General features: G+C 41.3%; 6 protein-coding genes across 6 annotated transcripts; 5 read left to right on the top strand and 1 right to left on the bottom strand.

Moving 5' to 3' along the window:
- Positions 1 to 494: 494 nt before the first annotated feature.
- LOC111597569 (gustatory receptor for sugar taste 61a) lies at positions 495 to 4497 on the bottom strand. Its single transcript, XM_023312367.2, has 8 exons — positions 4329 to 4497; positions 4082 to 4273; positions 1609 to 1803; positions 1383 to 1549; positions 1191 to 1313; positions 972 to 1126; positions 654 to 906; positions 495 to 584 (listed from the first exon to the last, which is right to left on the bottom strand). Exons 1-8 carry the CDS (start codon positions 4495 to 4497, stop codon positions 495 to 497), a joined length of 1344 nt encoding a protein of 447 aa, XP_023168135.2.
- Positions 4498 to 5215: 718 nt separating this feature from the next.
- On the top strand, positions 5216 to 6891 carry LOC111597568 (gustatory receptor for sugar taste 64a). The gene is made up of 6 exons (XM_023312366.2): positions 5216 to 5405; positions 5469 to 5663; positions 5724 to 5899; positions 6032 to 6312; positions 6384 to 6636; positions 6702 to 6891. Exons 1-6 carry the CDS (start codon positions 5216 to 5218, stop codon positions 6789 to 6791), a joined length of 1185 nt encoding a protein of 394 aa, XP_023168134.2. The 3' UTR covers positions 6792 to 6891.
- Positions 6892 to 6958: 67 nt separating this feature from the next.
- LOC111597477 (gustatory receptor for sugar taste 64b) lies at positions 6959 to 8556 on the top strand. The gene is made up of 7 exons (XM_023312226.2): positions 6959 to 6998; positions 7064 to 7453; positions 7510 to 7670; positions 7726 to 8003; positions 8065 to 8230; positions 8287 to 8376; positions 8436 to 8556. The coding sequence occupies exons 1-7, from the start codon at positions 6959 to 6961 to the stop codon at positions 8520 to 8522; spliced, it is 1212 nt and encodes a 403-aa protein (XP_023167994.2). The 3' UTR covers positions 8523 to 8556.
- A 235-nt stretch (positions 8557 to 8791) lies between these two features.
- LOC111597476 (gustatory receptor for sugar taste 64c) lies at positions 8792 to 10535 on the top strand. The gene is made up of 5 exons (XM_023312225.2): positions 8792 to 8849; positions 9147 to 9341; positions 9398 to 10034; positions 10098 to 10350; positions 10416 to 10535. Exons 1-5 carry the CDS (start codon positions 8792 to 8794, stop codon positions 10533 to 10535), a joined length of 1263 nt encoding a protein of 420 aa, XP_023167993.2.
- A 186-nt stretch (positions 10536 to 10721) lies between these two features.
- On the top strand, positions 10722 to 13159 carry LOC111597475 (gustatory receptor for sugar taste 64e). Its single transcript, XM_023312223.1, is given in 8 exon segments — positions 10722 to 10883; positions 10959 to 11034; positions 11695 to 12081; positions 12150 to 12424; positions 12482 to 12636; positions 12698 to 12860; positions 12908 to 12997; positions 13076 to 13159. Coding segments are annotated over 8 exon segments (1392 nt in total).
- A 156-nt stretch (positions 13160 to 13315) lies between these two features.
- LOC111597474 (gustatory receptor for sugar taste 64f) lies at positions 13316 to 15323 on the top strand. Its single transcript, XM_023312222.1, has 6 exons — positions 13316 to 13422; positions 13477 to 13550; positions 13685 to 14137; positions 14194 to 14465; positions 14524 to 14678; positions 14943 to 15323. The coding sequence occupies exons 1-6, from the start codon at positions 13328 to 13330 to the stop codon at positions 15205 to 15207; spliced, it is 1314 nt and encodes a 437-aa protein (XP_023167990.1). The 5' UTR covers positions 13316 to 13327; the 3' UTR covers positions 15208 to 15323.
- Positions 15324 to 15625: the final 302 nt, after the last annotated feature.

Here is a 15625-nt window from a genome sequence, read left to right on the forward strand (position 1 = left end):
AAAATGTGAGCACGGTTCCTGCATACATATAAATATATATATATATATCCGTATATTTCAAGAGCCTCTCGGATCAATCGTTGGCAGACTTCCAACTTGATTACTGCACGTACTAAGCTGTAACCACTTGAGAATTGTAAGATTGCAGCAATTGCACTTTTTGTCTGTGTGTCCAATTGAGTCTTTATGTATATTATTATTTATTATTTTAACTTTTAATAACTACGTAGAAAGAAGCATAACAGACTCTCCTTAAATTATTGATTAACTTTAACAATTCTTTCATATAATCTGTGTCTCTTTGCCATACGCCAAGCTCCAAACTGATGATTGATCTGATAGTACAATGTCAAATGGATTAACATATTAGTGTAAATAATTTAAAAACTTTAAAATATTTTTTTTTGAGAAATATCAAGGAACTTAGTCAGTTTTATTATGGTTAGTTGAATTTTTCCTTTCTTCAACTTTGTTCTTATGCCTTGTAATCGTATTCATACACAGCTATTGGCAAGATCATCCTTGTTGCTCTTGGCATCCAATTGCAATAGCATAAACTCATAGTAAACCAACGTCGTGATCATCTACAATAGAGAATAATACGTTGTTTTAATTATTGTTTATTTGCCAATGGCATTATGTGAAAGGCGCACTCCGAAGAAACTCCTGCGTGTCAGATGAAATAGGCCCAAGCCGGAGAGTCCAATGTACTGGCTGCCCAGTTGGTGGTTGAACCGCTGCACCTCCTCGGTCCAGCAATTACTGGGCACCGTGGAAAGGGCCCTAAGAGGCAGCAGCGAGGCCTCGTGAATTTTGGAGGCACACATAAAAACGGCGCAGGTGCGGCCCAGCAAATAGAGCAAACTGTACCAGAAATAAGCGTAGTTGATAGGATAATGAAGCTTTCTGTCACAAAAATAATTAAGTAAGTGATAAATATTTTTTAGAGTCCATTTAAGCGAAACACTTACGTAAAAATGGTCAATAGCTTATTGCATATAAAGTAAATGTTGCTCAAGCAGGAAATCAAAACAATATTCGACATGTTGACCTCAACCAGGTCCATGAGCTCACACAGGAGAATGTGATGCATGCGAATTTCATGCCATTCGGCATCAGGCACATACTGCCAGACAGTACAAAATGAGAAAGCCACTTAAAATATATGAAAATGTAGATCGTAGACTTACCCGCTTGACTGCATTCAAAACGCGATTGGCCATCTGTTGGAACCGTTGGGATAGGCCAACGCTTATCAAAATTATGAAAGTATCCATGAAGTTGCAAATGAAAGTGAAGGTGCCATTCAAAAACTGCGAACGTGAATACGTGAAAACTTTTCATTAGTTCCATTTGAGTAGCATATTTTGGGTACCACATACAAAGGCATAAAATATAAAGATGGAGTTGTAGGGCACCATTTCAAAAATATCCGCGAACTCCTTCATCATGTACCCTTTAAAGGGTATCTGAGTTATGTTCGGCTGACAATGCACTATTTGTATTCGAAAATTAGAATAGCTTGAAGCATAGTACAGCCAATGCTCAACTATAAAAAATATGAGTCTTAAAGAAGCTCTTAAAATATTAGGATACATTAATGCTTACGCAATGTCAAACATCCCATGGAGCATCCAGTGATAAGTAGCTTGCGTCGTAGACTATATTTCATTGTTTCATATGGGGGAAAGAGCATTATGATATCTATACCAGTCCAGGGCACAATCAAACGAGACCAGCCACGCGCCAGTGAAATAAAATTCACACAGATTACAATTCCGCTCGTAAAGAGCACGACGCTAACTGTTGCAGAAAAAGCAAAAATGTTTATTAAAATCGACTCGGAAAATTAGTTGAAGAAAGTACTAAAATGTTTAATAAAATAGACTCTGAAACTTAGTTGAATAAAGTATTAAAATGTTTATTCAGATAGACTCTGAAACTTAGTTGCAGAAAGTACAAAAATGTTTATTAAAATAGACTCGGAAAATTAGTTGAAGAAAGTACTAAAATGTTTATTAAAATAGACTCTGAAACTTAGTTACAGAAAGTACAAAAATGTTTATTAAAATAGACTATGAAACTTAGTTGCAGAAAGTACAAAAATGTTTATTAAAATAGACTCTGAAACTTAGTTGAAGAAAGTATTAAAATGTTTACTAAAATAGACTCTGAAACTTAGTTGCAGAAAGTACAAAAATGTTTATTAAAATAGACTATGAAACTTAGTTGAAGAAAGTATTAAAATGTTTACTAAAATAGACTCTGAAACTTAGATGAAGAAAGCACTAAAATGTTTATTAAAATAGACTCTGAAACTTAGTTGAAGAAAGTATTAAAATGTTTACTAAAATAGACTCTGAAACTTAGTTGCAGAAAGTACAAAAATGTTTATTAAAATAGACTATGAAACTTAGTTGCAGAAAGTACAAAAATGTTTATTAAAATAGACTCTGAAACTTAGTTGAAGAAAGTATTAAAATGTTTACTAAAATAGACTCTGAAACTTAGTTGCAGAAAGTACAAAAATGTTTATTAAAATAGACTATGAAACTTAGTTGAAGAAAGTACTAAAATGTTTATTAAAATAGACCATGAAACTTTGTTGCAGAAAGTACAAAAATGTTTATTAAAATAGACTCGGAAAATTAGTTGAAGAAAAATGTTTATTAAAATAGACCATGAAACTTAGTTGCAGAAAGTACAAAAATGTTTATTAAAATAGACTCTGTAATTTAGTTGAAGAAAGTATCAAAATATTTATTAAAATAGACTCTTAAACTCTTAAGTGAACTCGCACTCGGTTTAGATATAGGTTCCAGCAGTAGGGTTTTATTAAGTCACAACTTTAAAGCTTTCAGTCTATGGCTTCTAGCGAAGAACTTAATAATCAAGAAGACTCTTAACTTATGCTTAACTTATTAAGTTCACAAAATCTATTCATATATATTTGATTGAGAGCTCCTTAATGCGCATTTCGTTAGCATAGAAATTTAATAAATAAATGGAAATTTGATGTTTATAGTCAAAAATAGAATGAAGCATTATTAAAACTCTATTCGAATCTGCGTTTTCAAACACACTGCATATCAAGAAAATATATAAATACATTCATAAACATACATACATATATATATATATATACAGAATACAGAATAGTTACACATAGACTATATTTATATAAGCAGAAAAGGTGAAAACTTATAATGACACAAGTGTGCTCTAGCCGAGACTGCTCAACTAGGGGATGCTCTGAACCCTGCTAACAGCTAATATATCTATACTTATACGTTTATCAATCGGAGCACGTGTTCTACTGCGCAGTTTACGCAGCGGTTGCGCTTGGGCTGCCGTATGGGAATTTTATTGTTGAATAACTTTTCTTCTGGATGGATTTTCTTATTGGCATTCAGAATTTACCAAAGCACAAGTCTTTAGTATTTTCAATAGGATCTTTGTCAATTTAAGGGAAGGGGGCGCAGGTATTAAGAATCACAAATTTACAAAATCTCTGTAGTTATTACAGAAACCCCCACAGTAACTTGGATGAGTGAAGCTTTTGTGGTATTCAAGCTACGCTTAAAAAATTAAGTTAGATAATAATAAGAATAATATAATAAATATAATACTAATAAAAAAAGATGCATTTCCGAAAAAAGATTACTTCTTGAATCCCTATTTTAAATGAGTTCAGTGTGTACAAGGAAATTCGCCCTCTTCAGGAATCTGAAGACTGAATGTTCACTACCTCACGCATCGGCTCTACTATCCGCTTTTATCCTTTGGTCAGTGCATAAAATGTCGAAATTGTAACAATTCAAATATGACTTTATTTTCAAAGCTCTAGCTCCAAGGTTTCAAGATCGACACATTCAAACCTTTGGGCAGACGGACGAGGGAGTAGACAAACGCACAGAGCTAGATCGAGTCGGTTTTTGATCATGATGGACAACGGCCTCTGTCGCGCTGTTTCTGCCTTATACATACATTGAAAATGTAGCACAATAAATTATTTTTGAGAAGGCTTTCCCAGACTATAATTTCCAACAATCTCTCTTTCCAAAAAGATTTCCAAACTTACTCATACTTTTGGCATTCAGGCCGCCTTGGAAAAGCTTCGTTGCCAGACGCATAGTTTTTAGGCCACCTAACAGAAGAAATATCAGTGAAAAGCAGGTGCCACAAGAACGCAGTTGAAATTTAACCAGGTGAGGACTACGACTTAGCACATTCGTAAGTGGCATCATGCCGAACACCTGGGCCAGGCACAAGTCTGTAGATGAGCAGAGTGAGACGGGAGCATCTTTAAGCACACAAAATCTACCCACATGGCCGTATGGCACGATGAAACGTATCCAGTTGCTCCAAGTCCTCAGCATTGCCAGCACAGCGCCATTTTTTCTCCACTGTGGCGCGTTGCTGTCGCCGCCTCGCCTTTAACAGCGTGAAAAGGTTTCGATCCCATTCGAACGGATGTTTAACCACAGCGTGCCGCATGTCGACTAAGTTCTTGCTGCACAGTAAGCGCCGACAGCTGCTTTTCTCATTAGCTCCTAATTATTGTTTACAACAACTAGCTCCCACGCAGCGCGTGTTAACTGCATTTTTAAACTGTAATTTCCTCAGTGTGCAGTGTGACCAGCAATGCTCAAAACACATTTTCCAATTGGGTCGCGCATAGACGCAGGCGCTCCGGGTCAGTGCTCAAATGACCAGCGACATGGACGGACAGACTAGTGGGAAATTGCGGCGCATAATCAAACAGAGCCCACAAAAGTTGGATAAAAGCACCCAAAGGAAGCAATCGAATGGGGGCAATTTCGACTTTCGTGTAATAAAAAGCGAGACAACTACGAACTATGCGCAGCTGGAATTATTTCATCGAGCCGCTTCTCCTAGTAAGTAGAAACTATTTCACAATTGATGTGAAGATATGCTGTGTATACACAGATTTGTTCATGTTTTATATTTATGTAATATCTCATAAGTGTTAGAAAATAATTTATGAAGCTATCAGTTTTGAGGTTTTGAACAGGATAATTGCATTCTATCATTCTAAACATTCTAAATTCTAGTCTTAACTTTCCAGTCTTCAGCTCTGACCGAACAGAGTAAAGCCTAGAAATGCATGCCGTTTTCTAATCGGAATATCTGTTAACCCACTACCCATAACCCACTTCAAAACTCAATATACTTTTCTCTTTATTTCATAGTCATGTTGCTGGGTCAGTGTTTCGCCATCATGCCACTGACTGGCATCAGGCGAGCAAGTCCACGGCATGTGCATTTCCGCTTCAAGTCTGTGCCGATGATTGTGACGCTGATCTTCATGATGGCCAGCTCGGTGCTAACGCTGTGTATGCTGAAGTATTTGCTCAACATAGGCGTTACAGCGAAGAACTTTGGTTGGTATTAGTCAAAGTGAAGAAGTCAAAACCTGAAACTCATGGCATTTCCATTTTGCGTAGTTGGTCAGGTGTTCTTCACCTGTGTGCAGTGCGCTTGCATTTTATTCATTGACTTGGCGCGTCATTGGCCGTCTCTGATTCGCTACTGGACGCACCTCGAACTAGTGTTCACCAAGCCCCCCTACGAGGTGCTCAAAAGAAACCTGTCACAGCGCGTGCGACAACCAGCGCTTATCATAATAGCCTTGTCACTGGGTGAGATATTAATAAAAGCCGCTCTTATCCTCCTATAAAGTGTTGCTTTCCCTATTGCAGTCGAGCATAGTTTGTATCTCAGCTCTGCTATCGTCAGCTATAAACAGCGCGTGAAGTTCTGCACCCAAAATTACAACTCTACGATGGGCGTGTCCTTTGATAACTATGTTAAAGTGAACTACGACTACGTGTTCCCTATGCTGCCCTACACACGCCTTATAGGCGTCTACGTGCTGGTAAGACTCTAACAGAATTATAAGAAATGCTATTCATGAACTATAAAACGTTTATATAATAAGACTCTTAGATTACTACTGTTATTATTGGATACATATTGTATGTAGATCTCTTGCCTCGACTTTCTTTAGCTGGTAAATGGCACCTGCACTTTCATATGGAACTACATGGATCTATTCATCATGATGATCAGCAAGGGCTTGGCCTATCGCTTCGAGCAAATTTCGAAGCGCATTCGCAGACTGGAGCACGAGGATCGGGTGCCGGAGACTACGTTCATGGAGATCCGTGAGCACTATGTGCGCATGTGCGAGCTACTGGAGCGTGTGGACAACGTTCTCTCCGGCATCATTTTGTTATCCTGCGCCAACAATTTGTACTTCGTATGCTGTCAGCTGCTCAACATATTCAAGTGAATGATCAATATCGATCGGTAGTAACGTTAACAGAATTAATGCAAAAGCTTATGTTTTTTTCGCATAGTAAACTACGCTGGCCCATCAACTATGTGTACTTCTGGTACTCCATGCTCTACCTGGTGGGTCGCACAGCTTGTGTGTTCCTCACGGCGGCCACCATCAATGATGAGTCGAAGAGTGCCCTGAGCGTGCTGCGTCGTGTCTCCAGCAAGAACTGGTGCGTGGAGGTCGAACGCCTAATTTTCCAAATGTCCACACAAACAGTGGCGCTGTCCGGCAAGAAGTTCTATTTTCTAACACGCAGGCTGCTCTTTGGTGTGCGTATAGCTCGAGTGCTCCCAACTTCCTGTTTCGCACTAACATTCGCTGACCTTCTGTTTAGATGGCTGGCACTATAGTTACCTACGAGCTGGTGTTGCTGCAATTCGATGAACCCAACCGCCGCAAGGGCTTGTTGCCCTTGTGCGCCTGAATGGAAATGGCAACAACGATTATAAATTGTCATGGCTGACAGTCGGCCACATTTATCTTTAAATTATTGTAAATACTAGCTGCTAAATTGTGAAAACCCCGACACGCCCCCACTTATTGCCTGCACATAAAGCTTTCGCGAAAAATGTGCACAGTCAGTGCCAGGCCATGCCGCAGGGTGAAACATTCTATCGCGCTGTCTCCCAAGGTACGCGCCACATGTTGCGACTTGGCCAGAGATTTGCTATTTGATTTTCCTCATTCTGTTCGCAGTGCTTTTCATATCACAGGCTTATGGTCTGCTGCCTGTGAGTAATATACGCGCCCTGGACATAGAGCAAATTCGGTTCAAATGGCTTACTCCACGCGTCTTTTATTCGGCAATCATTTTCATGCTCAATCTGATTGAATTTGGAGCCGTATTGAATCGTGTCATCAGCGTTGGCGTCACCTTCCACACGTCCAGTTCGCTGGCACTCTACATTGTTTGCATGTTGGAGCACCTGTTCTTCTGGAAATTGGCATTCAATTGGCACAGTATCATGCGCCACTGGTACCGCGTGGAGCAGCTCTTTCTAAGCGTGCCCTATCGCTTCTATGACGAGTACAACATGAAGCGACGCATCAACATTGTTGTGGGTCTCATTATGTCATCTGCTTTAGGTGAGATTTGTGATTGCTCCTTCACATGGATGCTATAGGTGTATTTGTCGTTGCAGTGGAGCACTGCCTGCTGCTGGCCAACTCATGTCACTTAAGCAATCTGGAGCGCACGCAATGCAACATTAATGTCAGCTACCTGGAAAGCATATACAAGTGGGAGCGCCCACATCTCTACAATATACTGCCCTACCATATCTGGCTGCTGCCTTTGCTGGAGGCAAGTCTGTCGATTGATAGTGCTTGATTCAGATTGATACATGAATTACTTGCAGTGGGTTAATGAGACGATCGCCTATCCGCGCTCCTTCACCGACTGCTTCATCATGTGCATTGGCATTGGGCTGGCTGCACGTTTCCATCAGCTACATCGGCGCATTGCCGCCGTGCATCGAAAGGTGATGCCAGCCATATTTTGGACGGAGGTGCGACATCATTATCTGGCTCTGAAGCGTCTAGTGCGTCTGCTGGACGCTGCTGTAGCTCCGCTCGTGCTCTTGGCCTTTGGAAATAATATGTCATTCATATGTTTTCAGTTGTTCAATAGTTTCAAGTGAGTTCACACTCTGTTCGAGGATTCTTTTCAGCTAAAAGTGCTATTTTCTTGCAAACAGAAACATTGGAGTCGATCTCATTGTCATGCTAGCCTTCTGGTACTCGTTAATCTTTGCCATCATACGCACTGCTCTAACCATATTTGTCGCATCATCAATCAACGATTTCGAGCGCAAAATTATCACAGCCCTTCGTGATGTGCCCGCTAAAGCGTGGACCACAGAGGTAATCTGAACACTCAGTTTCAAAAGTTTTCCTCTGACAGCTTCTATGTCGAACAGGTGCAGCGCTTCAGCGAACAGCTTGGCAATGATATGACCGCTATATCTGGTAATGGGTTCTTCTATGTCACCCGGCAACTGGTGCTGTCCGTAAGTTGGGAAATCGGGCATTCAAAGGGCAATAGCTTTAGAGACTTTTTTCTCTGCAGATGGCTACCACAATTATCACGTATGAGCTCATGATCTCGGATGTTATTAACCAGGCAGCAATACGGCAAAGGACCGTCTATTGCTGAATCATAACAAAAATGCCCATCAAGTACTTTTGTGACCCTCACATTTCAGCTACTGAGAAAATCTACTAAGTGATTAGTGTTATTGATAAGCCAGGAAACACTTAGAAGCAGTTTCAAATGTCATGCCTGTCCATTCAGATCTTAACTGCAAATGCATTAATCAATTTCCGCCATACGCCCCGTTGTACACATTCGCTTGACGATTGCAATCGCTGCAAAACTGAACGAATCTTTTTTCGCATGTCCATTTGCCAGTAAACAGTCAAGAAATGGAGCATAGCCGAGAGAGGTGCAATAAAAACACGCTCCAGCACGCCATCGGACCCTGTAAGTAGCACTCTGTGGAACGACCATTTGCAAATAATATACGGCCTGCACTAAGTGTTTGATTGATGGTTAGTCCAAGCAATGCCTTAAGGGCTCGAACATACATTTAATACTCCCCGAAAATATTGCTATGTAACAACTGATAAAAGGGCAGCAATCTTCAGATTTTATGATAAAATGAATATTCGATTTTCTTTATAATAATAACAATAAAGAACAATATTAATGCAAATAATTCAATAATAAATATATATATATAAATAATAATACTCTAAGTTCTGCAACTGCCTTTTATAGTTCTGGTTCTGTCACAATTTCTTGGCGTGTTTCCCGTTTCCGGCGTCTGGCCCAGCGCCCCAGTCGAGAATGTCCGCTTCCGCTGGCTGTCGCCGTCTCTTCTGCTCAGTGTCATCATATTGGTATTTGCTATCATGGATCTTGGACTCTCTTCGAAAGTGGTGGTCGATCATGGACTTAAGATCTACACCATAGGTAAGAGGAATCTGTTCCGATAAGTTGATGCAGCTGACAATTTAGAATCTCGTTAGGCTCGCTAAGCTTCAGCGTCATTTGCATTGCCTGCTTGAGCATTTTCCTGTCTCTGTCGCATCGATGGCCGCATCTCATCCGGCGGACGGCGCACTGCGAGCTGGTCTTTTTGCAGCCCGGATACGATTGCCATTGGGGTCGACAATACGGACGCCGACTGCGCCTTTGGGGCGTGGGCATGCTGGTGGCCGCCCTCTGTGAGCACTCGACGTATGTGGGGAGCGCCCTGTATGGGAATTATCAGCAGATTCACGAGTGCAAACTGGACGTGGACTTCTGGCTGAACTACTTTCAGCGGGAGCGACAGGAGCTCTTCTCGGTGTTTCACTTCAATGTGCCTCAGGCGCTTTTCATTGAATGGACCACGCTGGCCATGACTTTCGTTTGGAACTTCGTGGACATCTTTCTGACACTGCTCTGTCGCAGTCTGCAGTTCCGCTTCCAGCAGTTGCACTGGCGCATACGTCGACACTCCGGGCAGCAGATGCCCAGCGAATTTTGGGAGCAGCTGCGCTATGATCTGTTGGATCTGTGCGACTTGCTCAGGCTATACGACAAGGAGCTCTCGGGCATGGTTATTCTGGCCTGTTCACACAACATGTACTTTGTCTGTGTACAGATGTATCACAGCTTTAAGTAATTGCTTAGTTGCTTCATGGTTTCAAATAGTTCCTAAACCTATTTCACAACTCTGTGCAGGGCAAGGGGCAGCTTTATGGATGAGTTGTACTTCTGGTTCTGCCTGATTTACGTGATTGGCCGCCTTTCCAACATGATGTTCGCTGCTTCCTCCATTCCACAGGAAGCCCAGCAAATATCGTACACCCTCTTTGAAATACCAACAGAACATTGGTGCCTAGAGCTGTGGCGAATACAGGAAATTATATTGACGAATCGGTTTGCCTTGAGCGGAAAAGGATATTTCTTTCTAACCAGACGTCTCATTTTTTCGGTGAGCTATTCGTTTCTAGCCAGCATAAATGTGCCTGGCCATCATTTCTCCCTGCTTTCTTGCAGATGGCTGCTACTCTGATGGTCTACGAGCTGGTGCTAATCAATCAAATGAATGGCTCTGAGGTGCAGACGAGCATTTGCAACCGAGGCGCTGGCGGCTCTAAAAGCATATTCTATTCCTAGCCGCGCACTAAATCGCAATGCATAAATTATAGGGCTGTCGCCGACGGCAATTGGCAATTTGCACAGAGATTGTAAACAGATAGGCAAAACAGATATTCAATTGGCCGGGCTGGCAGTAAAGAGAAACCCACCTTTCAGTTCTTGACTTTGACTACTCGCAAACGGCCGTTAGTTGGGCATAGAAACATGGCCAGGACTGTGGGTGATGCGACAAGGCGTCGCAAGAGCGTCAGCCTCATTAATTTTTGGCGTGGGGCACGCGTTGAGTGCGAGTAAGTCTGAAGTCTAATAAAGTTGTTTGGCTCAAGAATTGTCCATAGCTCCAATCTGAATAGCATCCAAACTGATGTAGCCTTTAAGCAAAAGTTGTATATTCGGTGGCCAAGACGCAGGCAAAATGCCAACAAATGCTTTTCACATAAGGTAAAACGAATTGTGCAACGCGCTGATAGAGAAAGCTATATGCACAATGGATCATTTCTGGAGGCCATTAGACCAGGTAAATACCATTTAAGTTAAAGTATTTTTGAGTACTTTAAGCCAAACAAGTGAGAGGTTTCAGGTCGGAAGCGTCGGAGATTTGTAGTTATTATATGAATTTATCTAATTTAGAGAGTGAGTTTGGTGTGTGGGCTTTTAGGGTATCGAAGTTAAGCTTGGAAAAAATTAAATTATGCTTATATTTAGAATTAGACAAAATCCTGTTTTGCCTCTCTCAATGGTTTCAGAGTATAACATATGATTTTATAAACCATAATGAAATTTTATAATCCAGCACATTGTTTAGTGGATTATTTTGTACTCAAATTATTATCATTATATATCTTCTATGTCAGCATTATGATACAGCAGAGATCTAATGATATGTTCAGTGAATAGTCGATGTGATGCAATCTAAAATCTAATATATATGTAGACAAATTTATCTTTATAAAACGAAGATATTGATGTTGCAAATTTAAAGTACATAAGTGCAATGCTTAGCCAAAATATGAGATGTGAACCATACTTTTGAGTTATATTTATAAATGAGAAATTCCTAGAGTAAGTTTGGCCTTAACTCTTCAGTCAGGGTTTGGCTGAAATATCCTAGGATAAAAAACTATATATCAATAATCTATAATCCAAATCTATACACTTTCATAACTCTGCTTTATAGTGTTGATCATTGCTCAAGTCTTTGCTCTTATGCCTGTGAGGGGTATTTCGTCGAAGTTTGCTGAGGACCTGAGTTTTCGTTGGATGAGTTTTCGCACCTGTTATTCATTGATTGTAATTGTGTGCTTCGGCGTTACCTCGGGGTTTATGGCGATGTTTGTCATAAGCATCGACTTTAATTTCGATTCGGTGCAAACGCTCATCTTTTATGGCTCGATTTTAGCCATTTCGCTGGCCTTCTTCCAGCTGGCCACGAAGTGGCCAGCAGTTGTCTCGGAGTGGCAAATGGTCGAGTCCCAGTTGCCAATGTTGCGCACAGATCGAGAGCGTTCTGCATTGGCTTCACACATTCGAATGATTATAATGATAGCCATAGGCTGCTCGTTGGGTACGTAGTTGCTATATATACACAGTTATATCCTCCACAGCTGACCAGCTCCGCCTTCCTTGTTGCAGTGGAGCATCTGCTGAGCATGCTGTCCAGTTTGTACTATGTGAACGCGTGTCCCGTCCTGCCAAATGAGCCCATCAACAGCTTCTTGCTTATCAACTTTTCCATGTTTTTCCACTTTGTCGACTACACTCCAATCTTGGGCATAATTGGAAAAGCGATCAATGTCTTGGCAACCTTTGCCTGGAGCTTCAATGATATTTTCGTGATGGCCGTCAGCGTTTCCCTAGCGGCCCGTTTCCGGCAGCTAAACGATCACATGCTCCGCGAAGCACGCTTGGTAGGGCACCTAGTGGAGGCTGAATATTTCTAATCCCAAATGTTTTTATCTCTTCAGCCCACCAGTGTTGATTTCTGGATACAGAACCGCATCAGTTTCCGCAATCTGTGCAAGCTATGCACTGTCGTGGATGATGCTATATCAGTTATAACGCTTCTATGCTTCAGCAACAATCTGTATTTTATATGTGGCAAAATTTTAAAGAGCCTGCAGTAAGGCACCGCCAAGGGGAACAATCAAGAATTTCATAAATATATTTTGTATTTGCTGTAGGAAGAAACCTTCGGCATCGCATACGGCATACTTTTGGTTCTCGCTGGGCTATCTGCTGAGTCGGACTTTAATCCTTTCGCTTTATAGCGCCAGCGTCAATGATGAGTCCAAGCGGCCGTTGGTTATCTTTCAACTGGTGCCAAGGCCCTACTGGTCCATTGAGGTAAGCTATACTACGGCAAGAGCTCTCTGCTAATATTAAGCTTACAGCTAAAACGCTTTTCGGAGGAGGTTCACATGGACCAGGTGGCTTTAACGGGCATGAAACTCTTTCGATTGACACGTGGCGTTGTCATAGCGGTATGAAGTGTTATCCATAAAGCTGCGAGCTCTATTTATATTTTACACAGATTTATTTATAAACTCCCCATGACGTAGGTGGCTGGCACGATTGTAACCTACGAACTGATATTGCTGCAATTCAACAAGGAGGACAAAGTTAATGACTGCTATGAGCACTAAGCTCAAGCGAGCCCTGCACAATTTGTACTTTTATTTGTATATGCCACGTTAAGCTATCAATTATAGATTAGTGCAAAACAACAGGTGTTTTTAATGACAGGACATGCACGACCGAATAAACTGACTTGCGAATGCAAAACACATTTGTCCCTTGGCCGTGGCCTCAACATGAGGTTTCTGCCCACGCTGGAGCGTAAATTTCGACGCTGGAAAAAGCTAAAGAAGCCGCCGCTGTTACGTAAACTAGATATACTGTTCAAAAGGTAGACATCTCGAGACGAGCATTACACATAGACTAAGCTCTAAATATTATTCAGCACGCACAAAGGACAGATTCAAGAGGACAACGCAAAGCGGGCACAGCGAGATTTTGGCAAAGATAACAAAAACGGTATACTATCTATACTATATATACTGGGCAAGGTCTCCAATAAAGGGGCACAGTTCTCTTACAACTGTAGTTGTCCGTCCACGCCAGATTTCACTGTATACTATATATCCAAATTAATTTGTGTACATATTTAGAGCTGAGCTACAGAACACGGCAACAATTTATGTCCAACGGAACTTTCCATGAGGCAGTTGGCTCGGTCCTATTGACTGCCCAATGGTTCGCCATGATGCCTTTACGAGGGGTTACGGCCAAGCACCCCAGCAGCCTGAGGTTCTCGTGGCGCTATGTGCGCACGTGCTGCTGCCTGCTGTTCATTGCGTCTATGCTAATCAATCTCAGCTTGACCATTTACAAGGTGCTGAATGGTTCGATAACGTTTAACAATATCCGACCGTTGATCTTCAAGAGCTGCATCTTCTTGGTGTGTGGCAAGGCTCTGAGCTTGGCACGACAGTGGCCCGATCTAATGATGAAGTGGTACGAGATCGAACAGGATCTGCCACAATATCAAACACAGTACGAGAAGAGGCGCATGGCCCAGACCATCAAAATGGTCATGCTTGTGGGCATGATGTTATCCTTTGGTAGGATTGTAACTTAGCTTCAACTCGCTCTGTTTTAATGTCATTTACTTTGCCAGCGGAACATTTGCTGAGCATTATTTCAGCCATCAATTATGCTTCGTTTTGCAATCGAACTGATGATCCCATACGAAACTTCTTTGAGATGACCAACGATGAGATCTTCTATGTTCTGAACTACTCCACGCCGCTTGCCCTGTGGGGCAAAATACAAAATGTTTACTCGACCTTTATATGGAACTATATGGATATAATGGTTATGATAGTAAGCATCGGCCTGGCATCTAAATTTCGCCAACTCAACGACAATTTGCTCAAGTTTAAAGGCTTGGTAAGAAAGTGTAACATCAGAATTTCTCCATTTATCACATATTTATGTATCTACCTAGCATATGGCTGCAGCTTACTGGTCTGAGCGGCGCATACAATATCGAAATATATGCACGTTATGCGGCACCATGGACAATGCCATATCCTTTATCACTATGATATCGTTCTCCAACAATCTATACTTTATATGTGTCCAGCTGCTGCGCAGTCTCAAGTACGTACGTGTATTTAAGATGTTCTTAGGGAAGATATAATTTTGCCATGAAAGATGTAAATCAATGATGCACTGACTCCATTGCAAGTATTTGCTCTCATTATCAATTTTACGGTTTTATATAGCTTGTTCGGCCTTTAACTTTTATTATGAAAAAGGGACTTCTTATTTCTTGGCTTGAATCACAGGTCATCAAACTTCACAGTGATGCAGATATTTCCTCCTATTCTATACTCCTATTCTGTTTCTTAACTTAATCCGCAGCACTATGCCCTCGGTAGCTCATTCGGTGTACTTTTACTTCTCGCTCTTTTTTCTCATCGGACGCACTTTGGCCGTGTCTTTGTATGCGGCCAGCGTGCACGACGAGTCGCGTCGGCCGCTGCGCTATTTGCGCTGCGTGCCAAAGGATTCTTGGTGTCCGGATACCATGCGCTTTGCCGAAGAGATTACCAGCGATATGGTGGCTCTTAGTGGCATGAAGTTCTTCAATTTGACACGCAAACTGGTGCTCAGTGTAAGTCTCTGAAGATCATCTATTTACATGACATATAATTAAGTATTTGAACAGGTGGCTGGCACAATCGTCACTTATGAGCTGGTGCTTATTCAGTTCCACGAGGATCAGGACTTGTGGGATTGCGACCAGAGCAGTTATTCATAAGTACTGAGTGTAGATTTGCATAATAAATCGATTAGTTCTAATTCGTGTTTTGCATTTTTATTATCGTTGAAGCAATAAGGAAACCAACAAAAGATCGCTCCTTAATATCAATCGGTTACATGCTTATCTAATTACACAACTACGTTCTTATGTTCATTTATGTGTATGTGAGATTGTAGATTGTTAAATATCAAATATTCATGTTTTTTTTAATACAGTGGTCACTAGTTCTCTTACATTCTAATCATCTACTGTGTGTGTTAGAGGGCGAGTAGTGACTGTC

Source organism: Drosophila hydei, unplaced genomic scaffold (genome assembly GCF_003285905.1).
Source record: "Drosophila hydei strain 15085-1641.00,03,60 unplaced genomic scaffold, DhydRS2 tig00000001-arrow-pilon, whole genome shotgun sequence".
NCBI lineage: Eukaryota > Metazoa > Arthropoda > Insecta > Diptera > Drosophilidae > Drosophila > Drosophila hydei.